Genomic DNA, 18,863 nt, shown 5'->3' on the forward strand with positions numbered 1-18,863 from the left:
GTTCCCTAGCCAGAGCCGCCTGCCTCTGCAGCCCCACTTCAGCTTGGGGCTCCTTGGCAGAGGCTGCCCGGGGTTCCTGGCCGGAGACATCCAGTTGCAGGCAGCTCTGCTTGCAGCCACAGGCTCCCCAGCTGGGGGTCGAACTCCCTGGCTCTGTGGCCCTGTTAACACTGGGGGTCCCGGGCTGGAGCTCCCTGGCCATCACCTGGCCCTGCTGACACTGGGATGTTGCCAGACCAGAGGGTCCCAGGTTTGGAAGGTTCAACCTAGACCTTAATTATAAATTTTGTCTCATTCATTGTAGATACTTCATTTGTCTGTTTTTCATTCCATTGGAAAATAGTTTGTTTTAAAAAAATTACCTTTAACATGTTACCTTGGAACGTTGCTATTAAGTAGGTTACAATACATATCTTAAACATTTTGGTTAAGCATTGCATCATTCATAAGCTTGCATGCTCCAGGGTTGAAGATTCAGCCATAAGAATGCATGTCTGTACTCTTTGGAAAGGAATTCCTGTTTTGGAAGAAGATACACCCTGAAGTTGTCTTTCTGAAATACTAGCAAGGAGAAGCATAGATTTTGCTAATCAAGCAGGAAAATGAGTTGAAATATGTACAGTTCAGAATTCAATACAATATTGACCTTTAACATGGATTTAATTAAATCTCTGAACTTGCTACTGTAACCCACATACCTAGTGTGAGTGACAAGGAGTCCTGTGGCACCTTATAGACTAACTGAAGTGTAGGAGCATAAGCTTTCGTGGGCAAAGACCCACTTCGTCAGATGCATCTGACGAAGTGGGTCTTTGCCCACGAAAGCTTATGCTCCTACACTTCAGTTAGTCTATAAGGTGCCACAGGACTCCTAGTCTGAATCTGCAAAAGCGATGAACACGGCTACCCCTCTGATACTTGATACCTAGTGTGGTTCACTGTCCCATATAGTGGCACTTAGACCACTTACAGGGAGAGAGGAGAGCAAGTGAGCTCTATAGCCGAAGTTGAGAGCCAGCTGGCTTTATAGTTCAAGCTGTAGAGGCTCCTACATTAATTAGGCTTTAGAGGTCCCAGGTTAAATCCACCCAGTGGCAATTACCCTATTTAGTTTCTTTATGTAGCCTTGAATTCTAGGAATAAGTTCATTGTATAGTTTTATCAAGAGGAGGGAATTTATAGCTTTTGAAATTTTTTGGCATAACTCCCAATGACTCTTGATCCAAACTAATCTCCAGCTTTCACTGCTAATCCATTTGGTTTTGGCAGATCTGTAGTTTTCATCAGAAGTTTCATGTCTACTGCAAGAAGGCAAATTTTTAATCTCTCTAGATTAGGAGTTAGCATGACATAATTTTAAATTGTCACATGGATCAATGAAGAGCAAACTGTGCTGTGTCTTAGACAAAACTGGTTTGTAAAAACAGTTCAATGCAGTTCACTGTCAATCCAGATGACTGGTTTTAGATGCATTATATTTGGAGCAATTCACATAATTTAGGAGTGCCATCTGCATGGTAGGACAATGGGTGGTGTCGTTTCTGAAACTGATTTTAATATTTCTTTTTATGTAGGCTCCTGTTTTTCTGCTCTTCTTAGATTGTGTTTGGCAATTGGTACAACAGTATCCTCCAGCATTTGAGTTCACAGAGACCTACTTAACTGTTTTATCAGACAGTTTATATATACCTATTTTTAGCACCTTCTTCTTCAATTCACAGCATCAAAAGGACACTAATATGGTAAGGGTGTGATTTATGGAATTGGTGTTGGAGATTCCTTTTGCTGATGGTATAGATAATACTTAATCTACATTGGCATGAGGACTAGCTATTAAATTATGTTCCAAGGAAAAAACTGAGGGTGATGTAGATGGATGGAGCACAGGGTGGGGAGTCTGGATGCACTGAGTTCTGATCCTGATTTACCATTGCTTTAGGGAAGTCATTTCATCTTTTTGTGTCTTCAGACTGAAAGTCAGATACCTGAGCAGGGCTGTTAAGATAAATATTCATAATACTTCAAACAGTGTTGTAGATCTGTTTTTGCTACTATTCTATCAAAATAGGGATTTATTTATGAGAATATAAGACTTTGAATCATTAAAACATCTTAAGGTGGCTAGCACAGTTACAGCTGTGCACTGGGTCTTCTGTATTCATGGCCCCACAGTTCACATGCTGTAGAATTGTGCTTCCAAATCCACACTTCATTTATACCTTTTTATGTAGCTGCCTTGAAGGAAGAGAACCTTGAAAACATGAACCAATTGTGAATCACTGCATTGTCATTTTTCCAAAGTCTACAGCCTGAAAAAATAGCTCATATGCAGTACCCTGTTCATCTGTCTGGGATATTAACTGTGGTAATTAAAATATAATTCAATTGGCAACATTAACTATTTTAGTGCTGATCATTTTAGAAGAATAACCTTAATGTGCTTATCTCACAATCCTGCCACAAGGACTATCAGTCTCCTATTTGGTTTTAAAACCTCCAATTTCTCTCGACAACCTTAATGATGCAATGAGGTATTTTCACTCCAGGAAACTGCCTTTGAAAGACCAAAAGGGAGACTGTATAAAATAAAACGGTTAATACCAAAATAAATTGATGTTATGATATAGACTACATTAATTCCTCTATTTAAAATATCTGGGTGGCTTTATTATTTTTATTTTGAGTGTACTGCAGAGTCTGGGGATCTTACTGCAGAATTTGTGTCCAGCTAGCTGTGGAGTTTATAGGATTTTGTCAAAGATTCCAATTTCACCTTTAGAGTCTTGTGGAATTTTGTTCTTGGCTGCCGCTAACTATTTGCTCTGTTTTGGCAGTCTGGGGAAAGCTACAATGCACAAAGCAGCCATTTCAGGTTTCTTACAGTTTGGGATTGGTCTGTGCAGTTTGAACCCAAAGCACAGGTTTTGCTGAACAACCCTCTTTATGCAGAGAAGCAAAAACTGGACCGAAGTCAGCGGAAAACTACACGATTCAAAGTAAGAAGTTTGATCAACTTTGGTCCAAAACCCAGAATACATTTTCCTTTTTTGTGCTAGTCGTTTATACTTAAGGCAAATATTTCAAACTAGGAACCAAAACACATTCTGGTTCCGGAAAAATTTTCGTTGAGCCAAAAAAAAGCGTAGCCCCTCTAATTGCTGTTCCACTCCTGCCACTCCCCTCACTCCTGCCACATGTCTGGGCACCAAAACGGCCAGCCCAGATCAAGGTGCTGTAGCCCCGCCTTGGAGGTTGCAACTGACTGCTGGTGTATGTGAACTGTCAGTTTAAACTTTTGGGGAATAAGGAGTCATAAAATGAGTGACATAAAAATAGCATCAGAATATCTCTTAAAAGCGGGGAAAATGTCCCTTCTACAAAAGGAAGATATTAGGCTTCTAGTTGTGGTGCTTTATTATTTACAAATGTGGTTTGAAGGCATTTAAAAAGAGAATTAGAAACTCAACTTAAGATTTAAAAGCCCACATTAGAAACCCAAGGATTCTGAGACCTTCTTGCACTAGAAAGAAGCATTTCTACTTGATCTGCTTTCTACAGCTGTAAAACAACTGAAGAAACACAGACCTAACCTGGGCTGCTACACATGAATTATTCATTGGCAGAAGGATAGGAATAGTGATAACTTCAATATATTGCCTATTGTAGTACCAAATCAGTTATTGCTAATTAATGTAATAGATACTTTACTAGACTTGTTCCATAAGCCACAGCAAACCATTTAATCTAAATGCATAGCTAATTATAAATCTGCTAGATTATTTTAACCTGAATTGGATCTGGTAACTAATGGGTCTGCTGAGATTGTCACAGGTACCCATTTTAATGGATGGGCACTTTTTAAATATTATAAGGTAGTAAAAATTCATGTAAAATATCCTTGGTTTTTATTACGGCATTGTTTGGTGTCTAACGAGGAATTCTGCCTCATTCATTTCTTAGGGCTGGGGCTAAATATTCTGTTGTGTACTAAGAATACTGAGGCCACGTTTACACTACAGATAAGATCGAAGCAGCCACAGTTGATCCACTAATTTGAACCCTGGAAGATCTAGTGAAGACATGCTAAATTTGAACAGAGAGGGTACTCCTTTTGATGCCAGTAGTCCTGCTTCTATGAGGAGTAAGGGAAGTCAGAAGGAGAGTGTGCTCCCTTCAACTTCCCACAGAGTGGACGGCGCCAAAATTAAGTTAAGATACTTTGACTTAAGCTACGCAATTAACATAGCCGAAGTTGCATATCTTAATTCAAACTTACCCCTAGTGTAGACCAGGGACAACTGCTTAAGTTACTGTGGTATGCAGCTGGACAGCTACAGAATAATCCTGAGAAGCTTGCAATTTGGAGACTGAACGTGTGAAAATATAAATTTTCTTTAGTGTGCACAGGCTGCTTGAAATTAATGCTTTACTAGAATTTTTATCACCTTTTTAAGCCCCTATATAGCTCCCTAGAAGTGCTTTGAAAAATCTCTCTCATATTTTACTGAAAGACTTCATACCCAGTGATATTGAGTTTACTTTAATGCGTTCTTGTTTTTTTGTTTTTGTTTTTTTTAAAGCATCAACGACAGCTTTCTTTGCCACTGACACAAACAAAATCTTCTCCAAAAAGAGGATTTTTTAGGGAGGAAACTGATAACTTTATTAAAAACATTCTGGGCAAAAGAATTAGCAAACTGATAAATTCTTCAGATGAGCTTCATAACTCTACAGAGTTCTATGATAGCTGGCACTGTAAACCTGTTGACTTCCATGGTCTTCTGCTGCCTCACATTGAAGGGCCAGGAATCAAAGTTTGGGCACAGCGATATTTACGATGGATTCCTGAAGCACAGCTGGTAGGTGGTGGTATAGTTGCCACTACAACTAAAGTCTTGGACGTGATGGAGGAAGTGCAGCGTTTACAGAAGAAAATGGATGAAAAACATAGTCAAACAGTCTTCCAAGGCAGAGAAGTTCTTCCAATGCTGAGAAATTCTGCTCGTTTGTCATCTTTGTTTCCATTTGCTATGCTTCAGAGGAATTCTCTCAAGCCAGTTCTGCCCACCAGCACCTGGAAAGACTTGGAAGATGAGGAAGACTTGGCCAAGAGAGATGACGAATTTGTTGATTTAGGTGAAGTGATTTGACATGACTCAGATGGCAGAAATGAAAGTATTGGCACAAATTTCAGTGCGAGTTGTACATGTTAAACTTCAGGTTTAAATGTTATGCTGTGTCCTAACGATGGAGTTCTTCCTTTGAAGTGTCTGCCTTTGGCTTCAGCCAATAGGCTAAAATCTTAACCCAGCTCTTTAGTGCAGGCATCATTAGCTATCACAATTAATGTTTTTATATTGTCTGTGGGGAAAACATTGATATGGTTCCTTGCTTAGTCTAGCAATGTTTACTGCAGACAGATATAAGGGTTGAAGAGAGACATTGCTTTGTTGTGAAATGTCTCTACTGTAGAATGTCAAAGAAAAAATGAAATATAAAATGGCTATTCAGTCATAAGGAATTAAGATTTTTCTCTCTAACTTATGTCCTTGATATGAACCTCTCTGCATAACCATTAAGATGGCTCCTACTTCCAATGAAGTTGTAAGTTGAACTATCTTTGTGTAATCTTTCTCCATAAGTGGTGAACTGGGGAGAGGTGGAAAAATGTAAATACTTAGATACAAACAAGTATAATCCTTCACTCTTTGAAGCTGAGAAAATAAATGCTATAAAATGCAGGGATTATTCCCTATATCCATTACATCATGGGTGGAAATTTTAAATTGACCATCCTCTTCTGTTCTGATCAATTATTCCTTCTTGGCCTACAGAATTTTACTTTGTGTTGTAGTGGGCATTTTGACTGTTTTCAGCCCTGGCGCATGCTTAGCTTAAAGACCAGTCAGTTGCAAGGGTACTTCACATCCCATGTCTTACTCCTCATGCCCATCATGCAATACAGTCCTGCTGTCTAGGAATATTAAATCCTAGATGTATGCTGCTAATATAGGCAATGGGCACATTGGAAGACTGAGTTTACCAGAAGGAACTGCACGCTCATGCTCATATCTCAACTTGATGCCATTTGTTTTTCATGGCTTTTTGTAACTTGCACCTTCTCTGCTAATAGGACAAAATTATACCCTACAGTAAAGCTGGATTTACGATCTGTTGCCACTTTTTTATGAACTTGTGGCATACATGAATTATGTATGTGGCCTTCATGCAAAAGCTGATAGTAAAATCCGGTTGCTGAACTTTGGTATAACAGTACCTCACTGATAAAAGCCATGTAAGAAATGCCTATCATAAACCTCTTGCTCTAGTGTGTGTGTGTGTGTGTGTGTGTGTGTGTGTGTGTACGTACTCAGTTTTTATGCAGATAATTATACTTTGTAAAATCCAAGTTTTTACTCTTTATGAAATATTGTGTATCTGGTAACTTTTGCACCCTTAAATACAGAAAATAGTCCACAAGATGGAAGTAAGTAATAAAAGCTTTGATGAAAGAATTAATACTGTATGGTAGGTGTTAGGAATCTTACATTTAAGATAGGTCTGCTCATAGTGATCAGGAATGTTTAACTGGGTTGCTAAAGAGAAATCTTAAACTTGCACTGAATTATATTCCTTATGGACAGCTGATCCTGTGTCTTTTCTTGCTTCTCTGTAACTGTTATGAACCAAGATTGATCTGCTATAAAATGAAATACATTTATCAGGGGAAAGATGATGGATTTATGCAGCTAGATGCCAAACGTAAGCTTCTCAAGTCTTGGTTGCCTTACATCTTAATAGTGAAGACTGTTAAGTAATTTAAGCTCTCAATATTTTATTTTTAAAATACACTAGCACTACACTTACTTTCATAATATGTATGAGCCTTCTTTAAAACTAGCACTTGCCAGAATTGGCTGTCTTGCACTCATGTCTTTAAAACAAATAGATTTTTAATTACTGTAATTCAAAATCAAGTGTCTCAATGTATGTTGTAATCCCTCTACAGAGTAGTTCAACCCAAGCATTTTGTGGGAAACAGTGATCTTCTCTTCTAAGATTATAACTACTTGGAGTTTAAATTTTTAAACACTGCTATTGGAAACTTTATTTTTATATATGCAAGATTCAATTTGTGCTTTTGACAGTCAGGTTATTCAACTGTTATATGTTCAGTCATGACAGTTACATATTTATGTAGGAAAATTGATGTCAAATATCTTTGTATAGAACATTCTCAAATGGCTTTGTATAGAGGAGATATTTATGTGCAGAATGAAACATGGGAACATTTCTCTATTGTAAATGTAGAATGAATGCCATTGTTATGAGTTCTATTTTCTGCACTGTGAGATTGGAAAGTACTTAACTTTACAGACTTCTGGTTTTCTTTTTATACCTCAAGTTTTTACACTGAATGCAAGTTACAGACGCTTTAACAATTTGTATTTTTAAAATCTTCCTATTTCTCTTAAATTGGCTGTTTAGAGAATCTGTCAATAAAATGTACTGGCTTCTCTTTAAATGAAATAGTTTAAATATATATTTTTGTGTTGAGTACACACCAAGAAATTTAAAAAACAGTTAATTAGACAGACAAGGTTTTCTGTACTGGCACCACATAATTATAGTGGATAAACATACTATGCTTTTAAAGGTTTGTATGTTTTGCTAACAATGATGCTAATGTAGAACAATACTCATGCCTATTATTTCTTCTCTGTCTATAGTGTGCATCAGGGGTGTGCAACCTTTTTGCATTCATGACCCCTGGGCCCAATAAAATGGTTCCGGAAAAATTTTCGTTGAGCCAAAAAAAAGCGTAGCCCCTCTAATTGCTGTTCCACTCCTGCCACTCCCCTCACTCCTGCCGCCTGTCTGGGCACCAAGACGGCCAGCCCAGATCAAGGTGCTGTAGCCCCCCTGGAGGACAGTTGTAACCTCCAAGGAGGTCGTGACTGCTGGTGTATGTGAACTGTCAGTTTAAACTTTTGGGGAATAAGGAGTCATAAAATGAGTGTCATAAAAATAGCATCAGAATATCTCTTAAAAGCGGGAAAATGTCCCTTCTACAAAAGGAAGATATTAGGCTTCTAGGTTGTGGTGCTTTATGATTCACAAATGTGGTTTGAAGGCATTTAAAAAGAGAATTAGAAACTCAGCTTAGGACTTACCTACCCTAGAAGCCTTTGATCAAGTCATTTTTAAATTGATCTGAAGAGTCAATGTGAAAAGCAGAATAGAGGAAACATTCTCCTTCAGATAGTGTCCTTGTGTGCTCCACTTGGCTGTCAGTGCATCCTTGGGCCAGTGATTGGTGGTTTTTTTATCCTAGCAGTGCCTTCCTGCGCTGTGCATGCACAGTTGCCATCTTGTACTATTTTGTTAGCTGCACACGCAGTGCCAATTCCTTGGTTCCAGGTCTACTGTCCTTGGCAGAAGACAAACTGAGTGCACCACCTTGATTAATTCAGTTCTTTAACTATTTTTAGTCACCTAGTTTTTTTAACCAAGCCATCTCTTCTCCCCTTCTCTAACCCTAACTCTCCCCTCCCCCAAGCCTTTTCTTCTCATCCAGTCTCCCCAATTACTTAAAGATGCTGGGCTCCCCCAGCTTCAAAAAATGTGACTTGTGCAGGGACTTCATGGCCATTTGGGACAGGCATGCCTCCTGCATAAGGTGTCAGAGAAGCTAGCATGGCCAAAGCATGACTGCGAGGGCCAGAAAAGACCAGGAGGTGAGTCTAAAGAACTTCCTCTGGGAGAAGTCTCCCCAACGGTGGAACCTGCAACTCTGAGTAAAAGAGCCCATGTATCTCTGCCCTGGTCTACGGTGGCACCAGAACAGTTGCTGACAATATCAGGCACCACCCATTTGCCAGTTCTGTCCACATCCCGCATCATGAAGTGGCACCAATAGGCTTTGGAGCTGAAGGGTAAATCAGGCTCCTCCGCACTGACTGATGCATGCTTGGGCCTAGCACCAATGACCAAAGCAGATATGCCACCTCCTCTGGCACCTACAGACTGCAGCACACACTCAAGCTGCCTCTTCATAGCATATGCTGGCATTTGTTTTAACACTTACATAAATAGTTTCAAAGATTTGACACCAGGCTTTCTCAGGTGTGAGGCCTTTCAAATCGCATGCATTAGGAAGTCTCAAAATGCCCACCAAAGAAAGCTGGAAAACCGAACTTGGAACATAGTAAGCACAGCCTTTAAGCAAAAAAGCACAGTCTTTAAAAAAAAAATCTTTCATGATGCAGGAAAACATCATGAGGTGCCAAAAAATCCACCACTATAAATTAAAAATCGTTGGTGGATATTTTTAAATTAGGAGTGAGGAACCCTTTTTTGGGGGGAGGGGGTTCTGACTCACAAAAAAGTGAGAAATAAACCAACCCTTGCTGACACAGCCCCCAACTGAGAAGGAGAAAGACACTCCTCATATTCCCTTCACGCACCACAGCCCTGGGGAGCCGAAGGTAGTAGATTTTGTGTGCTCCAGCCCCATGGGAGGACAGCGATGGGGGCTGGAGTGCCAATGCAGGTTTCCCAATGCTGTGGGAGAGAATCAAGATGTAGGCAAGCTGGGGGCCACATCTGGACCCCGGGCTTTCATTACCACCCCTGCTTTAAACTATCTGTATATTTTTAGACCCACAGTTTTGTGCCCCAAACCTTATAATTCTGAGACTCCAGTGTCTGCTTTTAGCTCTCAGTAGAGCTGCATGTTAGCTACTTGTAGTAGTTTATGAATTATGATGGTATACCAGATCCTACTCAGAGCAGTGCCCTCTTCCCCATTCAGCAAATTATAATGATCAGTAAACTTTGACCATTTTTTACTCCTGTAACAGTTCCCTGAACACAACCAGGAACAGCAGTCTATGCAGGTCAGTGTATTTAGGGTGTGAAAAGCGAGACCATCAGAAGATTTAGTAATATTGGTTGCAGGCAGTTAATTCTACATAACACCAAACTGCTGAAGCCTGAATTAAACTTTTCCCACTCACATTAAAAATCCAAGCACATAAGAAATTAGGGGTGGCCAAGTTTGAATAAAAAAAAATGATGGCGTCTACTTGATTTTTTTTATATATTTTCTCAGGTGACTCAAACTAACACTGTCTCTGGATACTTTCCATGTTGCACTTAATATTTTTTGCATGAATACACAGTTGCTGCCAAGAACATTGTAAATTTTTCTTTGGGCTGGGTGGAAAATAAGACCTAGTATAAGGTAGCTATCTCAGTGTAGATTCCTGCATTCTGCCATGGAGAGAGTTTGTCCTTTTCTGGGCAGAATAAGAAGAGTAAACAAACCCCATGCTATTACAGTAAGGAAACATTACTGATAGGAAACAGCTGCACTGCCCAGGAGTGTTGCTTCCTGCTGGAGACCAGAGCTGAGTGCTATTTTTAGGTCAGGACAAAAATTAGACTCCAATTGTTTTAGCTGATGTGCTGGATATCAGTTGAGTTCAGTAATTATACAGGTATGTTTAACTGATTATAAAAATGATTTATTTAAGCCCCTGCTATAAACCATGGTTTTTCAGGCTTCTAACTTTCTTTTTCCTACAGAACAGTTGTCTCCCATCCACTTCCCTAGCTCCTGATAAACTCAGGGAGGAACAGCTCTGTGAAGGAATGTTCAGTTATCAAAGTTCACAACTGTTTGTCTTTCTTACTAGTTCTTCTCATTCAAAAACTATCAAACTGAGTATTAATGAGTCCTAGAACAGGGATGTAGAACTTTTTTGGGTGGGGGGCTGCTGACTTATCACATTCCCAAGCCTGGGAGGGCCTAGCTAGCAGATTTTGTGTGCTCCAGCCCCAGAGCTGTGGAGGTGGTGACGGGACCTGGAGTGCCAGTTTGTAGTGGCTGCTTTTATTCTTTGGAAATATATTTTGCTTTGAGGGCTTTTTTTAAAAGTACATAATCATAGGCTGTGTCGACACTGGTGCGATCTTGCGCAAAAGCAGCAGCTCTTGCGCAAAAACTTGCTGCCTGTCTACACTGGCCACGTATTCTTGTACAAGTAAACTGACGTTCTTCTTTGAGGAGTCCCTGTGGGTGCTCCACTGTAGGTGCTGGGCTTGCCCCAGCACCGCAGGATGGAGATTTTTGCAGCAGTAGTCCGGCCAGACCGCGCATGCATGGGGAGCGTCTTGTGGCTTTCGCGCCCTTTCGCACTGCTCGGACCAGTCTGAGCCAGTTCCTCTTTAACCGCCTCAGGCTGCAGACAGAACAACGAGCTTCTCCCTGGTTCTCTCAAACACGACAAATTCAGGCTTGTTAATAGTTAAGAAAGAGAGAGAGGTCACATTATCTCCCCTGCTTGAGTCCTTTTATTCTTTTAAAAAAAATTCTTCATAACTCTTCAGTTTAAGTACTACAGTTCTTGTGCTTACCTTAAGTTCTAGTTGGAATTTTTCTCCCAGTTGAATCTTCCCTGTTTTTAAAAATAACAAACAAACAAAAAAGAATGTTTTCTATTCTTAACTACACAACTGACTGAATACAACAATGCCTTGTTCCCCAGGGTTTAAAAAAATGTGAGGTTTGCCGAGAGGCCATGCCTGCCTCTGATGGTCACTCCTCCTGCATTCGATGTTTAGGTGAGGGGCATGTCCCACAAAGATGCCCCCACTGCTCCAAGCTCACTTCAAGAGCTAGACGCGATAGGGAAATGAGGCTTAGGATGATGCTTTTCGATAAGGCTTTACAGCCTCAGGATCCCGCCACCATAAACTTTTCAAGAATTTGGAAATCTCTCAACTTCCTAAATTGGCCATTCCCCTTGACGAGGCAATTTTGGAAGTTGCCAATGAACTCTGGGCTACCCCTGCATCCATCCTACCCACAAATAAGAAGGAGGACAAGAAATACTTTGTGCTGCCCAAAGGCTCAGAGTTCCTTTTTACACATCCGTTGCCCGACTCCTTGGTGGTTGATGTGGCCAGACAAGCATGTGCGCCACAGTATAGGAGCCAGCCCTCGGATAAGGACTCAAAAAGACTGGATCTCTTTGTGAGGAAAGTGTATACATCAGCAACGCTCCTCCTTCGCATAGCCAACTATTTGGCTCATTTGTCAAATCACAATTTTGACAATTATTCTAAATTTTCAACTCTCATGGAATGCTTGCCTGGATCTTAGAGACCGATCCTGAAGGCATTGATGCATGAAGGATACGCCTCCACGAGAACCAGCCTACAAATAGCGGCTGATGTGGCAGACACTGCAGCTAGGGCCACTGCTACGGCAGTGGTCATAAGAAGAGCCTCATTCCTACAGGCAGCAGCAATTCCTAGAGAACTGCAATCAAAGTGGAGGAATTGCCTTTCAAAAAGGACAATTTGTTCACAGAGAAAACTGACACCTTATTGCATTCCAGTAAAGACACTAGATCCATGTTATGGACTCTGGGGATGTATACTCCGCCATTCAAGCGGCGTTATGACTATTATCACCAGAGACAACCATGGCATCAACAACAACAAAGACCATTAGACAATTTCCAACAACGCTAACGACTCCCAAGACGTCACAACCAGAATAATCGTCCACAAACTCAGCCTAACACCAGACAGCAAGTTTGACTTCTTGGTCGGGAGCACTCAACCAGTCTCATCCCTCACCACCTCGCTGTTTCTACATCGCCTATGCCCATTTTACAACTACTGGGCACACATCACCAACGGCAGATGGGTTCTAAAAATAATAAGAACTGGCTACTTTATCCCCTTCCTGTCCATCCCACCTACAACCCCCCCAAACCCATCCCTTTTCGGGGACCCCTCTCATGAGCATTTGCTCAAGTCGGAGATCCGTCATCTTCTGCATATTGGTGCAGTCGAAACAGTTCCGCAAGAATTCAGGGGGAAGGGTTTTATTCCCATTATTTCCTAGTTGAGAAGAAAGCCGGAGGTTGGAGGCCGATCTTGGACCTCAGACAACTAAAGTTCCTACAAGAACAGCGTTTCAGGATGGTAACATTTGCATCTATTATTCTGGCTTTAGATCAAAACGACTGGTTTGTTGCTGTCGACCTACAGGATGCTTACTTCCACACAACAATTCACCTCTCCCACAGACGATTTCTCAGATTCGTGGTAAGATGTAATCACTATCAATACCGAGTCCTCCCATTCGGACTCTCATCAGCTCCCAGAGTGTTCACAAAGGTACTCTCTGTGGTCGCAGCTCATCTCCGTCACAATGGCGTGCACATATTCCCCTATCTCGCCGATTGCCTCATAAAAGGCCATTTGTCTACACAGGTCGCCAGGATGTTGACCATCACTGAATGGACCTTCCACTATCTGGGATTACTAATAAACAAAGACAAATCAACCTTGTCCCGACCCAAAACCTAGAGTTCATTGGGGCGAGATTGGACTCTATAGCGGCCAGAGCATTCTTTTTTCTAGCCAGGTTCGACGCTATACAATCTAGAATAGATACCTGCCGAGCCAGCCCAAGAATTCAGGTTCTTTTAGTGGTCAAACTTATGGGGCACATGGCCGTGACTACCTTCATAGTTCTACATGCAAGGCTACATTTTTGTGCCCTTCAACACTGGCTGGCCGCTGTGCACAATCACATCACTCCAGACGAACACAAGACAGTAGCGATCCCACCCAACGTTATCAGGTCGCTTCGTTGGTGGACTGCACAAAGGAACGTACTATCTGGGGTACCTGTCCAACAACCACCAACAACACACCAAATTATTATAGACACTTCCCTCCTGGGATGGGGCGCCCACATGAGCGACATGTCCACACAGGGTCGCTAGACACACCAAGAGACACTGCTTCATATAAATCTACTGGAGCTCAGAGCCGTCTTCAATGCCTGCAGACGTTTCCGGGATCACATTCACAATTCCACGGTAAAAATTCTCTCAGATAACGTGGCTACAATGTTCTACATCAATCATCAGGGCGGAGCACGCTCACGATCCCTATATGCAGAGGCAGTCCAACTCTGGAATTGGTGCATCACCAACGGCATCACTCTTGTGGCATCATACTTACCTGGCATAAGCAATGCAACAGCGGACTCACTCAGCAGGAATTTTGCGCCAGACCACGAATGGGAGCTTCACCATGAACCCCTCCATTTCCTAGTTCGCAAATGGGGCACTCCGCTCATAGACCTATTTGCAACATACAGCAACAAGAAGTGTCCCCAGAATTGCTCCAGGGCAGGTCTTGGTCCTCACTCTCTGGGCGACGCGTTCCTCATCAGTTGGACAGGCCCACTGATGAATGCCTTCCCTACCATGCCCCTAATCCCGAGGGTATTGCAAAAGATCAGGACCGATCGAGCCATAGTCATATTGATAGCCCCTTCCTGGGCCAGACAGCATTGGTTTCCCCTGCTGTTGCAACTATTCCGTCGGCCATGTTATCACCTGCCACTGTCTCTAACGCTACTCACCCAGAACCACGGCCGCCTATTCCACCCAAAACTTCACACGGTGCATCTTGCAGCATGGTACCTAGCTGGCTAAGCACTACTGAGGCCCTATGTTCTGATGTCGTCAAAAACGTCCTTATACAGAGCAGACAACATAACACAAGAACCACGTACCTCGCAAAGTGGTCAAGATTTACTATCTCATGTTCAGACCACCAGATTGATCCAATATTGATTCCTATCCATACCATCCTTGACTACATAATGGGCCTTCACCAAGCAGGTCTCGCTATACCATCCCTGAAAGTACATCTCGCGGCGATAGCAGCTTTCTGACAGCCCGTAGACGGCTCTTCTGTGTTTGCCACCCCCTCACTAAAAGATTCATCAAGGGGTTAACAAATTTGCACCCACCTGTATGCACACCATCGCCTTTGTGGGATTTAGATTTAGTACCACGGACCCTAACGGCCCCACTATTTGAACCATTGGCTACAATACCTCTGCAACTTCTGACCCAAAAATTGGTGTTCCTGCTTGTGATAACCTCAGTCGAAGAGTCAGCGAGCTTTTGGCGATGGCCATGCCTCCATACACCATCTTCCAGAGGGATTGTGTCATCCTCAGACACCACCCAGCCTTCATACCTAAAGTCTTTTCGGAATACCATATCAACGTGCCTATAGTATTACCCGTCTTTTCACCTAAACCACATGCTTCACCTAAGGAGGCAGCTTTCCACACATTAGATGTGCGTAGGGCGCTGGCCTTTTATATTGACCGTACTAAGTCCTTTAGAAAAACAGACAGCCTTCTCCTCTTGTTAGCTGAATGTTCCAAGGGAGAGCCCATTTCTGCCCAAAGAGTAGCTAAGTTAATTGTCTCCTGCATCTCTCAATGCTACTCTATTCGGGGAATACCCCTTCCCTAGTGTCCCAGGGCACACTCCACAAAGGCAATTTCAGCTTCCACCGCCTTTCTTAGAGGCGTTCCCCTTCCGGAAATTTGTAGGTCAGCCACGTGGGCATCCTACCGCACCTTTTATAGAGCATTGTGCTGTACAGCACAGATGGCTGCCAGATAAATTTGTTACAGCTGCAGTCCTTTCATCAGCTAATCGTTAAGCTCTGAATCCCACCTACCTTATTCATGGGGAGTGGGACGCTGCTGTGCATACACCTACAATGGAGCACCTACAGGGACTCCTTGAAGAAGAAAGTGAAGTAACTCACCTTGGTGCAATAAATGTCGTTCTTCGAGAAGGTCCCCGTGGGTGCTCCACTACCCGCTCTCCTTCCCGCTTCGGCGTCTGTGTTTGTTTTATTGTGTTACAGATACTGAGGCGGGTATGAGGAACTGGCTCATACCGGAGCGAGCAGCATGAAAGCTGCGAGACACTCCCCGCGCGTGCGAGGTCTGGCCGGACTACTGCTGCAAAAATCTCCATCCTGCGGGGCCGGGGCAAGCCCAGCACCTACAGTGGAGCACCCACAGGGACCATCTCGAGGAATGGCAGTTACTGCACCAAGATGAGTAACTTCGCTTTCTAATGTATGAAATCAGGGCTTCTTGCGCCAGAACTCTGCCGTTCCTGCTCAGGAATAAGCCCTTTTGTGCAGCTGTTCTTGCGCAAGAAGCCATGTAGATAGGCAGCCAAGAGATTTTGCGCAAGAGCCGTCCAAATGGAAAAAAGCCCTAGTAGCCGCTTGAACACTCCATACGCACAATCACCGCTCCGGATTTACTGGTAACCCGAGCCCCCTTAAAGGCACATGCAGCCTGCAGAGGCCACACGGCAGAAGTACCTCTGCCACCAAGCTCTGCTGCACGGCTCTGCTCATTCAGCCACCAGCACAACCCAGGGACACTTGGTGCCCGTTGACACTAGCAGGTGCCCCTCCGTCACCAGGCACAGCAAGGCGGGGGATGAGACGGAGCTGTCCACCGGGTCAGAGGACGACCAGGAGAGCACCCTTACTCTGCAGCTGGAAATGCCGTCAGGCAGCCCGGACGTCTCCTGCATGTCATTGAAGGCCGGGGAGGGATCTACTGGTGAGTGTTGCACTTTGCACTCACAAGGGCGGGGGAGGCAGGTGCCCAGAGGCGAGGGGGAGGAAGTGTCACATAGGCAGCCTGAGCTGCACGTTGTGTACCATACCTGGTGACTGCGCGGCATGTAGCTGCGGCAGGCAGCTCCAGGGTATTCTTGAGACTGTGCTGTTCGCACACATCTGGCCCAGGGGGGAAGGGTGGATGCCGGCTGGAACCAACAAGGACCCCGGGGGCTCATGCCAGAGCCCACACCTCCCGAAGGGTGCAGCACACAAACAGCATGCTGTTCATGCCTGGCTGTGCGACACAGCCAGCTGCTCCTGGGAGAACTGCAGCGACATAGCCCTGTGAGCGTGGCTGCCACTGAGCCCCTTGCCTGCTCCTGGTGCCTTGGCTGGCCCCCCGAGGGAAGTCCCGCACTGTGGCCACACGTGTCCCTGGGCTATATGTGAGTGAGGGGAGCACTTGGGCCGGCCCTAGGTCCACCTGAGTTTTGCTGCAAGGATGGTATACTCCCCAGTCACCCCTGGTTCTGTCCAGGAGACATCCACGTGATGGGGATCTGAGAGCCCAGACCACATCTGCCATATGTGCTCCCGGGCACTGTGTGGGGATTCATCTTGCTCCGGGTCAAACGCCATTGATTAGCCCAAAGACTCACAGCCTCCACAGGTTAACACAAGACAGGCCAAGAGACCAGGACACAGACCAGTGGTTACAATACATGGAGGAGCACCCTACAGCGGGGGCGGTCCTGTATGCAAACATACAACACTGGGGGAGGAGGGGAACGAGTGGGCCCAAGCCCCAATACTGTGGTGTCACCTGGGCTCAGGGCGGAGGGCATAGGGTGCAGGGACGGTGGCCGGGCTGCCTGACCCATCCTTTCCTCTTTTCCCTGCAGCAGGACCACCCAGGAGCAAGGGACCCTCTAGCCCTGTGGCAGTGGCAACACCCCCAACCTCCCAGGTACCAAGCCGGTGGGCCAGGCAGTGGAATCAACTCCTCCGGCGGTACGTACAGGCCGTTGAGAGGATCAAGGAGGCCATCACATGCCAGGTTGATGCTGACCTGGAGTGGTGCCAGCAGGCCTGGAGCGCTTCCAGGCTCAGTGTGAGCGCATCCGTGATGCTGTCACCACCCTCACTGCTCACATCAGGCACTTTGTACACTATGGGATAGCATTGCCCCATCCACCTGCCATCCCTCCAGTGCCAATGCCCGTGCCCCCTGCTGCTCCCACCATGCCTCCTTCTGATGCTGCTATGCCCCCTCCTGTTGCACCCCATAACTTCCCACCTCCCTGTGCTGCCTGCCCCGATGCGGCCTGAATGTCATGTAGTGGTCTTTCCCTGCAGAGGTGGTCGCAGGGGCCACCCCTCCCAGCAGTAGCTCTCTCCTCCCCTTCCCAGTTCAGAGTCCCCTCCCGCCCTACGTCCCCATTGTAAATAAAAAGTTCAGTGCGTTATTTTCCACAAAAAAATGTGTTTATTGGGAGGGAAGGGTTGAGAATGGGAGGGAGATGTAAAGAGAGATAGAGGCGAGACTACTGTGGGGCCTGGGAGAACATCTCCGTCAGGGCCTCCCAGATGCGCACCCCATCATGGTGCACCTGGCGGATGGCAGCTGTGTGGGGTTGGTCGAAGGCCTGGCCCTCGCCTGCCATCCATGCCAGGAGGAAGGCCTCCCCCTTCTGCTCCACGATGTTGTGGAGCAAGCAGCCACTACCTCGGGGATGTTCCATTCACCCATCTCAAGGTGGCTGAGCAAACAACGAAACCGGCCTTTCAGATGGCCGAAGGCACACTCCACCTGGTTGTGGGCCCGGTTGAGGTGGTTGTTGAACCGTGCCCAGTTGTGGTCTGTCCACCCCGTGTAGGGCTGCATCAACCAGGGCAGCAGGGGGTAGGCCGTATCCCCCACAATACATGTGGGCATGGGCACGGCCCCAACAGTAAATTCCCACTGGGGCAAGAAAGTACCCGCTTCCTGCCTGCAAAACAGACCAGAGTGTCATAGAATGTGGGCATTGTGTGCCCTGCTGGACCAGCCCGAATAAATGTCCATGAAGTGGCCACGGTGGTCCACGAGGATGATGGAGAAATACCCCTTGCGGTTTATGAAATGGGCCGCTCGATGCTCCGGGGCACGGACAGGGATGTGGGTTGCATCCAGGGCTCCCCCGCAGTTGGAGAACCCCAGGGCAGTGAAGCCGGCCACCGTAGCCTCCACGTCCCGCAGGTGGATGACTAGCTGGAGCAGAATGTCATTGATGGCATGGACGACCTGCAGAAGGGTGCACAGAAACACAGGAGAATGCATCACATAAGGCAGGGTGAGTGCATGCTCCCTTGGGGGGTTCCTACCCTCCTGT

At 44.9% G+C, this 18,863-nt stretch overlaps 1 protein-coding gene across 3 annotated transcripts in view; it reads left to right on the top strand.

Moving 5' to 3' along the window:
* Positions 1 to 7,530, top strand: part of MTMR12 (myotubularin related protein 12) — a 61,496-nt gene extending 53,966 nt beyond the window's left edge. For all 3 annotated transcript variants that reach the window (XM_075932591.2, XM_014570201.4, XM_075932592.2), the window contains exons 14-16: positions 1,575 to 1,742; positions 2,835 to 2,996; positions 4,581 to 7,530. In XM_075932591.2, the coding sequence (XP_075788706.2) occupies positions 1,575 to 1,742; positions 2,835 to 2,996; positions 4,581 to 5,150 (900 nt within the window). In that variant the 3' untranslated portion in view covers positions 5,151 to 7,530. The remainder of the gene's footprint in view (positions 1 to 1,574; positions 1,743 to 2,834; positions 2,997 to 4,580) is intronic.
* Positions 7,531 to 18,863: the final 11,333 nt, after the last annotated feature.

Source organism: Pelodiscus sinensis, chromosome 6, assembly GCF_052426305.1.
Source record: "Pelodiscus sinensis isolate ZL-2025 chromosome 6, ASM5242630v1, whole genome shotgun sequence".
NCBI classification, from domain to species: Eukaryota; Metazoa; Chordata; order Testudines; family Trionychidae; genus Pelodiscus; species Pelodiscus sinensis.